General features: G+C 48.8%; 1 protein-coding gene across 1 annotated transcript in view; it reads right to left on the reverse strand.

Annotated features, from left to right (window-relative positions):
* CAMTA1 (calmodulin binding transcription activator 1) overlaps nt 1-10658 on the reverse strand; it is a 1745066-nt gene that overhangs the window by 66300 nt on the left and 1668108 nt on the right. The window contains exons 11-15 of the mRNA XM_019511533.1: nt 8698-8837; nt 8266-8462; nt 7584-7662; nt 2613-2928; nt 1717-2240 (exon numbers count right to left, since the gene is read on the reverse strand). Coding sequence (XP_019367078.1) covers nt 1717-2240; nt 2613-2928; nt 7584-7662; nt 8266-8462; nt 8698-8837 — 1256 coding nt within the window. The remainder of the gene's footprint in view (nt 1-1716; nt 2241-2612; nt 2929-7583; nt 7663-8265; nt 8463-8697; nt 8838-10658) is intronic.

The raw sequence follows: 10658 nt of genomic DNA on the forward strand, positions 1-10658 counted from the left end.
TCAGCCTTATTGTCTCTCTGCAAGTTTGTGTACACACAGTCAAGCCCTTACTTTTCTCTAAAAGTGCCATTTCAAGAAGTTAAATGAATAAAGAATATCAAACAACAAGAATGAACTTTTTGCAGAAAACAATGATTAAATCGAGGCTTCCTGACCAGTGATTTAAATCAGCATTTAAAATGATTTGATTTAAATCAAATCCACTCTGGTCATACCTGTTCAGTTCCCTAGATAAACTTGGTGTCATTGTGGGCTGTGACCAGCCCCTAACTGATACAGACTCAGAGTAGGCAACTCTTTCAAGGATGGGCCTAATATCAATCTGGGACCATGCTGGAAGAAGCAGAAGGGTGTATATCAGGCGTCCAGATGGCAGGAGTTAATCTGCTGCTTGTACCTCTGGCTTACAATACATGGACACATTAGACATCAGTTGTAGGTCCCTGACCACTGCAGCAGTTGCCAGAGACCCTCCCTTCCTTCCTCAGCAGCCAGGGATCACCTGCCTCTGGGCCCCTCTTAAGAGGGGAACATGGGGTTTTCAGGTCATAGGCCATCCTCATCATTGGGATGGCGTGTGAGGACCCCAAGCTCAGGTGCCCTTGCTGTGCTGGGGACACCATCTCTGCTTGCTGTCCTGGTTCCTGAGGTTGCAGAGACCTCTCAGAGAAGAACAGGAAATGTGTCAGCACATCCAGGGGTCCTTGTGAACACCTACATGGGGCTGAAAGAAGTCACCAGCTGGTGCTACCAGCTCAGCTCCAGGAACAGCTTACCAAAGCCAAACTCACTGGAAGCCTGGAAGCTGCTAGGGCTGCTCTGCTATAACCAACAGGAGCCTGAATAGCAAAGTAAAGGTCCTGAACTCCCACACCTGGCCCAGGAACAGACAGCAGCAAAATCATGTCAATGCTGAGTGACAGGGACGGGGCTTCTTAGGGAAGGTGCCAGATCCCAGCCCCAACAATGCCAGACACAGGAGCACAGCACTTGCCAGTTCCACATGGCCCAAAGGCCTGTTTTCCCTTGCTATGCTTGGGTACAGCTGGCTTCAGACAGTTTATTTCTGAAGCTTGCATTCAGGATTGCAACAGCCCACCCTAGACAGCCTCCCCTAAAACGCCAGCTGCTCTCCTCTGTCTCTCTCCTGAAACATGGGAGATAAATACCCAGCAGGAAAGGTGAGGGCAGATCTGGTACACTGATCTTCCTAGGACCTGCTTCCTTCACTGCCAGACTCCTGGTGCCTTCAGAGGCCTCTCACATGGCAGCAGCTCCTCTGTTAGTCTGGGGTTGCTGTCTTTGGCTTCTCTTAGCTGCCAGAGCTACTCACTGATGCAATGCGCCTTTAGTGCTGGCACAGGACCAGAATCTTGCACACAGGATGACAAAGCCAGTTGCACTGCTGCTGGATGCCCAAGGGCACTGGCTTGCAGTACCTGGGCTCGAGATGCAGTTTCTGTGCAGAATTGCCTGCATGCACTGACATGACCCCCTGGAATCTCTACCCAGTGCTGCCCTCTCTCATGATCCTACTGCACTGGCCAGGGCTGCTCCTACATTACCATGGAGCTGTGACCCTTCCAGCCCATGTACCCACTGTGCCCCAGCAGCTCAACAGCACTTCATGCAACTGTAACACCACCTGCCCTGGCCCTCCATGTCTCGCAGCCCAACAGAGCCTTGAAGATGGCCCTGGAGCAGCCACAGACTTACCTGCAAGTCTTCCATATGGTGCAAACAGTCCTCGTTCTCCACATTGTCACGGTAGGACAGCAGCTCCGTGTCCACTATCTCCCTGTCAGCCATCAGCAGTACGTTCATTTGCTCCCGCTGGTGCAAGCTATGGGCCACCGTGTCCTTCCCCAGTGCATGCCCCTTCGGGCTCCCTGTCACCTGCACCGTGGACACCCCAATGTAAAGGTCTTTGGGGCTCCATTTGATCCCTGCCTGGCTGCCAGGGCCACGGTACCCAGTGCTGTCTGGGAGGTGCTGGGACAGCTCCCGGCCATAGTCCCTCATCCCTTCACTGGGGCTGATTGTCTCTGGGGCTGGCTGCTTGGAGCTGGCACTGTGCTTCCGGAGGCTTGATTGCTCCAGGCTCAGAGCTGTGGAGAGCAGCTTGTCCTGCCGTATCTGGAAGTACTCAGGGCTCAGCTTGTGTTTCTTGGGTGCTGGGTAATCTTTCTGGCTCTCACTGCTATAGTAATTGGAGGGCTCAGACCTTGGTCGTCTTAACTCTGGAAGCAAACAGACCGCAAATCAGGACCAGCCAGCCAGCATCATGTGATCCCAGTACAAAGCGCTCCCACCCACCATGGGTGGAGATGCATGGCATACTGATTTCTGTGGCAGCAGCGATGGGCATTCTACAAGGAAGCTACACCAAAATTGATCCCACAATTCAAGGTGCACTGCTTTCAAAACAGCCAGCTTTTGACACCCTGTTGGACACTTCTGCACTGATCAATGCTCATGCAACCACTTGAAGTGCCACCAAGAGGCAGAGACCCAGGGACACACCTAGAATGGCACAGCTGTGCTTAGCCTCTTTTCCCAGTAAACTGCCTGCTCCAGCAGAGGAAGCTACTACCCCTTTGAGTTGTTTTTACCTGTACTGGAACTGGAAATAACAGTGACTCCCTTTGGGGGCTCTTGAGAACTGATTATGTCACTATGCCATTGGGACACCCAGCTCTCCATGTTGGACTCTCCGCTTGAAGGGCACTGGATTCTGGGGTTTTGCCCAAGCTGAGCTTGCTCATCTCGCTGAAGTTGTTCGAGGCACTCTGCCAATTTCACATGACCCCGAGACCGGGCAATAGCCAGGGGCAGTCTCCCAAGGGAATCAGGAATAGAAATAGCACGGCGGTCCCACTTGTACAGCACAACAGCTGCATCCATGTGGCCTAGAGCACATGCCCACATCTGGAAAAGAAAAGAACAGTTGATGCAATGGCAAAACCCATGATACATCCACCAGTGCTGCCCTCTCCCACTAAGCCCTGAGACTTGTTCCATGCTCTGCCCACTGAGAATAGCTCTGAGCAGCAGCACTTGAATGCCCAAGCATGCCCAAATGCCCAGAAGTGGTGTCTTTACAAGTGTTACAGAGAGCACGTAATGGCCCTGCAACACAGCTCAGGTGCACACCTGTGGGCTCAAAAACAGGAGGATGTCCATTGTCTGTCCGCTTCACACTAACCTCACGTTCAGCTTTCAAGGAGCCAACCCACTCTCCCCATGGGAAGTTAGCTATACAGTGTTGGCTTTCAGAGTATCACAGAGCTGTGGTGCAACATGGACAGGAGAACCAACAGCCAGCCAAGGTTCGCAGAAGGGTGGAACTGCCAGTGCTTTGTACTGAATTATCAGGGAGAAGCCAAACAGAGAGAAGCAATGCTGGAGAAGCAGGAATCTAGGAAGCAGTGAACAAAATTTGGAAGCAGCGAAATGCTAAATATGACAGCATCTCTGTGACTGCAAAGAAGTCATGTGATAAACAAGTCTTCAGGGCTGGGCTGTGTGAGGCAGAAACTAAGGAAACACAGATAAGTGTCAGTAAAGGAACTGTACCCCTACCAAGCTGTGGCACCAGGATAGCTATAGCTAGACTCTGTCTGACTACCATCAGAAGCTGGCTGAGCACCCCCAGAACGTACATGTCTAACCAGGCCAAGAGGAACAGGACAAGCTCCACCCTTGGTTTGATTAACTTTATCAATTACAGTAAGAGCCTTAATAGCTGACACTGAGTTTTTAGAACCATTTTTTTTTGTTTTAACAAGCTGTTAAGACTCTTCTTTTTAAAAGGTTTACACTATTTTTTGGAGACTGAGGGGAGGTAAAAAAAAAAATCACCCCCTTTACCAATGAGATTGCAGACACACTTCCAGCAGTTTCTTTGCCTTGCAATACACACACAGAGCAAACACATACCACACTGCTTGGAATACCACACTTTTTTCTGAGTCTTACCTAACTTTCAGCTTTCCTTTTCCTTACAGATTTTAACTGTATCATTTTTGGTATACAGGCTTTACAATTCATTCTCAGTGGCCCTTTTTGCCTTGCACTTTGCAAACCAATACATCCAGCAAATTTTGATCTTTCTCTCATAGCCTGTCAGTTCTTACAACGCACACACAATCCAGCAAGCTTTGTTCTAGAACCGAGAAAGCTCCCCATGAAAGACTGTGTGAGATGGATTACACACCACACACAATTCCCTTGGAAAAGCTCTTCCTACTTCCAGAAGGAACCCCCCAAACCATGCCTTCCTAGAGAAAAAACAAAACATGTTTCTGATAAACTTACTCTTTCTCTGACCAAAGTAATTCTGGGCACTGATCTCTGTTTACACAGCTGTATCTTGATGTTTCCCAAAACAAGATGTTACACTTTTATAACAATCTCTTTTAGGCTTTTTACTGTTCCTAGAGAGGTGGGGGGGGGGAAGGGAAGGGGGGAGCCAAGTTTTTCCCTCACTTCCAATCACAAATTCTCCACCACTGCCTGAGCAGATGTCCAGTAACATACCCTGCTTCTTTTTGTGCCACCTCCTGCCTCTATCCTCCAGGGTGCACAGGATCCAAAAGTATCTTTTTTACATTCCTCTATCTCTGATTTTTTTGAAATTGCACTGCCTGAATAACACTTTGCCTTGCCATAACCTGCACTTGTAACCTACACCTTACAAACTACACAGAAAACACACAAAACTGTTCTTGTAACCATTCATAAAAGACTGTAACCCTTCCCAAGGACCCTAGAGCCAAAGGACCCTGTTCATTCACACAGCCTTTCTAGCAGAGAGACTTTCTTTGCTCTTTAGCTTTCTATTGCAAACACAACAGGAGGTTCTTACTTAAACCCAAGCAGACCACAGCACGTAACCATGTCCACTACTCTGCGTGACCTAGGCAAACAAAGTCTCCTGCTCAGCACTAACAAACAACATTTCCTGCACAACACTTACAACCCTAGTCACAGTTACCATACAGCTCTACGTTACTACATATTTTAGCTAACCCCTCTAGAAAGGGTCACTCTGTACCAACAAATTCTCTGATCAGTCAGGTTACTGCCTTTGTGTCCTGGTGGAGTGGCCAGTTGTTGGACTGAATTTTAGGAACCAGCCCCTATACCTTTGTTCCAGGTGAGCACAACCATTACGCTGACCACAACACCTGCCAGTCAATAATAGGCAAGTTTACTGATGCAGAGCAATAGCAAAAATCAACAATACAAACAATTTAACAATTCTGTATTTACCAGTCCTAGGGCTGTCATTAGAGTCAAGGTACATTTGGCCAGGATGAAATGCTTACTTTTGAGGCTCTTTTTTAGGTGTTATCAGTCTGGAAGTGGGATTCTGAGGCCCACAGCCCCTCTCCAGTGGGATGCATGAGACAGGCTGCTGGTAAGCCCTCTGTCCATGGCAGCCTTGGGGACCCTTCCTGGGGAATGGGGACAGGGACCCTCAAGTCTTTGCTTTTGTTTTTTGCATAACAGCCATCTGCAAAGCTTCAACAGACAGCCTACACTGAGGATTTTTCAACTGCTTAACCTATTTCTTTAGATGTTAATTAATAAATTCCTATACTTTAAACTATCTTCTATTCAGATACCACCTCTGTTTTCACACTTTGAAGTCCACAAGGCTTAGGCCACACAATATATTTTAAAATCTGCGGTCACCAACCACACAACACCTAAATTTTCCCTTTAGCCCTCAAGTAGGGCTACAGCCAAGGATTAGTGGTAGAAATGGAGATCCTAAACTCCCTCCTAGTTTCTCAGGTAATCTACAGGTGAGAGACATCCATAAACTTGTTTCCATAAATTTGTTTATAACTCATCCCTTCTTTTTTTTAACAAAACCATCTTTGAATTTTCTAATCAGCAAGAATCCAACTTTTTCTTTTTCTGTAAGCTCGGGGAATTTTATAGCCCGAGTTGTGTACACCAAAAGAACAATAAACATGGAGTTTCCTCTGTATCCCCCCGCTTTTGCAATTCTCCACCACTTAAATGTTACACAAATTGCCAATTGCTCAAATCACAAGTGAAACTTTATGAGGGGAATAAGGTAAAGTGCCACATTTATTAATGAAGTGCTTAATACACACACACACGCCGCATTCATACCCCAACTTCTATTCTACGCTGGTATACGTTACTAGTCTTATTAGTGCTCGGATCAACTCAGTAGCTATCCAAGTTGATCCAAGAGGGAGACAGGCTCCTGCCGGTCCATCTCGTCACACAAGCCAATGCTCCAGAATAACATGCAAAACAAAACCCAAAATCAATGTCTCGCCCCATTTTTTATAGCCTTGTCAATTCACCCAGTCCTGTGGGCTTTTGCTGGGTTATCACTATGTTCTTTCTTAACAATCAATTACTGTTATTCTCTCTGTCTTCTGGGGCAAATTTTTCTTGTTTGGTCTTTTATTTGTCTGCATTCTTCAGCCAGTCACCAGCTGATGTTTTTCTTTTCCACAAACACACTCTCATCCATATAGCATATAAAAAAGTAAAAGTTCAAGCACTTATGTCAAGCTATAAAGCAATACAAAATTGAGTTTCTTAAAGCAATGCAAAACTAAAAAAAATACATAAAATTAAAAGCAATAGGCAAAAATCAATTTCATGTTATTTACTTAACATCAAGCTGGTATTTATGCTATTTGCATAACACCAGGACTGAGTACAGATCATGGGTGACCAGGCTCATATACCTTTTAAAGTGAAGCCGGGAGCTTTTGCTTACAGTTGTCTACTTTACCTTCTTCGCATGTACAACTTCTTAATGTACTTGTGACCCACATTATTGCTGGAAAAAAAAGTAGGGGGTGGAGGGGGAAACTGCTGGGACTAGAGACAGCAGCACCTTGTAGGAGCCCAGAGCTGGGTCTGTGCAGGGTGCACTAATAGTGAAGGGCATTACTTGGTCCCTACTTAGTCAGTGGTCTTACTATGGTAATTGGTATTAGTGTGGCTGCATTGCAGGCCTGGCTTCCTTACATGTCTTTAAACCTGACTATGTTAATAAGACAGACTAGAGCAGCGAGGCTGTCCCAGCATCTCTGGTCACCACCTGGTTTGAGAATGGGGGAACTTGTTTAGTTCCAATGGTTTTGGATCAATTGTTTTCCAGGTGGACAGGACACACCTGCGTTTTCTGGTTCTGACACAAACTAAGGAAGCCAAGATCTCCACAGCTAGGAAATGGGTAACAGACCCACAGACAAGAAAATATCTAAGCCCTGCCCCCAAAATGGCAGAAAACAAACCAAATCAAAATCAAGTGTGGGCAATGGAGGGAAATGGGAGCAAAAACCAAACAAAACCCAAAAGCCTTTATGAAACAAGGAAGTTGTTTTTGGTTTCTCAGCCCTGAGAGCTGAAGAGTTGTGCTTGCCTCCTGAACAGCACAACAACATGCAAGGCCCTTCTACACCACCACAGGCAAAAGCCAACGATGCAGTCAACCATGCTCATCTTCCCCCTCAGGAAGCTCCTTTGGGCCATCTCCATGGGCTACATCACTGTCACAGTTCATGGGTGCTGGTACATACCAGGGGTGTGCAGGAGAAGTGGTCCACATTCAGAGGGTCGACTTCTAGCTCCAGGTCAATGCTGTCTGCATGCTTGGTGCTGCAGAGGAAACAAGAGCACAAACTGACACAGTAGCTAAGCTGAAATCCTCCCACAGCCTTAGCTTTGCACCCTGCTGCCCAACCACACAACCACAACCCAAGCACATCTGCAACAGTCACTGCCAGGAGGGCCGGGTATGGCACCTCTCTGCACCCACTTGTTACAGATGAGCACTGGGACTAGAGGATGCTCTGGTAGACACCACACCAACTAGGCCCCACTACTCACAGACTTGCCCATGACCACAGCCAAGTAATTCAATCTGTCAATGCATCTGCTTCCCACACCAAAATAGGGTCATCACGCCTAGCTCTCAGGTGCTGCCTAGAATGCCCATGAAGGGCTGAGCAACACACGTGTGTGAATGCAGTGGGGCTAGTGCACACCAAAAGATCACACAGGGGCTGGCTGAGTCCCAAGGAATCTAGTAATAAGCCTAGGTCATTACTGTTGTCTACAGTACAAAAGCGTGGTGCCTGCTCAGGGAGGGGACTGGTCTCTCTTCTGCTCAAGGAAAGAGAAAGCAAAGAGCCTGAATTCACATATGCTTCCTGTGGGTTCTGTACAGGCAAGCCTGCGGTGTGATGTGTTGGGTCCTACCGCCATTTGATGAGGGTCTGGATCAGTGTGGCGTAGCCCTGGGCAGCGGCGAGGTGCAGCAGTGTCATGCCTCGGAAAGTCTTTGAGTGAATCAGGTGTTTGGACTTGGCCCAGCAGGCACGGCTCATCATCTTCTCGCATACCACCACGACACGGCTCTCGAAGCAGCTGCCCAGTGTCCCAGGCCCAGACACGCACTACAAGCAATACCCATATCTCAGATACTATCCAGAAAGAATAGGGGCATAGTCTGTGCAAAGTCACTGCAAGCCTTCACTTTTAAAAGCTGCTAGTGACAGGGTTGAGGCACAGGCAGCATGCAAGGGAGATTCCCACAGCAACCTGTGGTGTTTAAAGGAGAACCAGACGCCTCATTCCCTTTTGCAGCTGCACTAGCTGCAAGAATCAGGCGGGCCTGGTGGGAGCTCATACTTGTGACTGGGTGCCTCCATTCCCGCTCCCGCTGCCCCCGCCTCCGACTCCCTGCTTGTGCTGCTGGGCACCCGTCATCTCGGCCATTCTCCTTTCCATCTGCTCAAGCCGCTCCAGGATCGACATCCTGAACTGGTTATCTAGGTCAGAACAGGATAGAATCAGAACACTCAAGGAAAGGCACCCACACAACACTGTAGGAAGCCATGGATGGGAGTCAGCTGCAGGTAAAGGTACAGGAAGGATGAGCTCAGCGTGGCAGGTCATGTGGCCAGGAGCGGGTTTAGGGTCCAGGACCTGGGAACCAATCCTGTTGTCACACGGACTCCCTGACTCTGATACCATTGGAGCACAAGTGAAAGGCATGAGCCTGAAGCAACTCCAGTCTGGCTGGAGAACACTTAAACAGCAGGAACCAACCCTGGATGGCCCCTGACACACACTAAGGGCACTTCCACTTCCCCACCTCCTATTCAGGCAAGGGGTCTGGAGTGGGTCACACAGGAATAGGAGAGTCCCTGTTCATGTCCTGAAGGCCCATCTGCCCATTCTTTCCAGGTACAAATGCTTGGGTCAATGCCTGATGCCCCAGAAGGGGCGAACACTACTGGTGCTTTCCAATTGACCCAGAACAGAACCATTGCAAAACATGCACCTAAGGGGGGACCCTGGGTATAACCCTGCTGCCTCCCCAACCTTGTATAGCTGCTTTAGGCAGCCCTGCCCCCACTGTAAAGGACTTTGCTCTGTAGAGTTGAGGGACCCTGCAGAAAGCACACCCCAGGTGGGAAACTGGCCATGGTGCCCAACAGGAGATAGGACAGTTTACCAAGCTGCCAGCCTCAATGCCCAGATCCTACATTACAAGCATATTGAATTCAGCCTGATTCAATCTAGGGAACAGGGAGTGAGTGAAACCAACAAGAAAGAGATCCCCTGGGGCTTTCATTTCTCTTGACTTGGAGCAAGGAAGCCTTAAGGGGCACTGTCCCATTTCCCTGGCCCAGACCCAGCCCCCAATACTGACAAATGAACTTGGTTTGAGGCCCCAAAACCTGCCACTCCCCTGCAAATAGAGGGCTGGAACAAGGGCACTACCCTGCCAGGGAGGAGAGAAAGCATCTTATGCTCCACCCTGCCCATGCCATAGCAGTGACCAGGAGAGAGGGTCTCCTTTGCTAGAAGAAAAGAAGCAGCTTCATGGCACCCTTTACAAAGCCTCAGGAGTCTGGACCTGGCCTCCCAGAGTCTGAACCAGGCCACCTGGGCATCCTTCCGAGAGGCAAGAGAACTGCTAGGAAGCCAGTATGCTCACTACATACCACCTGAAAAACCCTCCCCACCCAGCTAGGAGAGTCTTGCTGCAACAATTGCTATGGGGCCAGGCACCAGACACCACAAAGAAACACCTTTCATAGCTCAGCAAACCAGTAGACATGGTGTGTGGCTGCAAGCCACAGAACAAGGGCCTGCTGGAGGTAGTGGGAGTCCCTTCTTCACAGTCAGGAGACTGTGGCAAGGACTGCTTTTCTCTAGAGCAGGGGTTTTCAACCTTTTTAAATTAGTGTACCCCTGGCTGCTGGATGCGGGGGGCGGGGGAGCACAACCAGACATGAAACAGTGGCAGCATGGGGTGGTGGATGGTGGCGGCTGCTGCTGCCGCATGCAAACTTCCAAACCCCTGCCCACCACTGCATCCAACTGGCTGGGCAGCGCCTGTGCAGCCTGCAGAGGGGTGCCACTGCCTTCTCCCCACTCTGGCCCTGCTCCTGGTAGGCGGCAACCTCTGGCTTCTTTACTATTCCTTCCATCCAGGAAGAGCACACTAGATGCTTCCTCAGCTTGACGAAGGGTTTCTAAACCTGAAAGCTTGCAAAGAAGAATTTTCTCCAACTATTCAGTTGGTCTAATAAAAGATATCAGATTGACCCTGAGAACCTTGTCTGGGTTATGTCTTAAGA

This window comes from Gavialis gangeticus, unplaced genomic scaffold (genome assembly GCF_001723915.1).
Source record: "Gavialis gangeticus isolate Ggan-Ray unplaced genomic scaffold, GavGan_comp1, whole genome shotgun sequence".
In the NCBI taxonomy this organism is placed as follows: domain Eukaryota; kingdom Metazoa; phylum Chordata; order Crocodylia; family Gavialidae; genus Gavialis; species Gavialis gangeticus.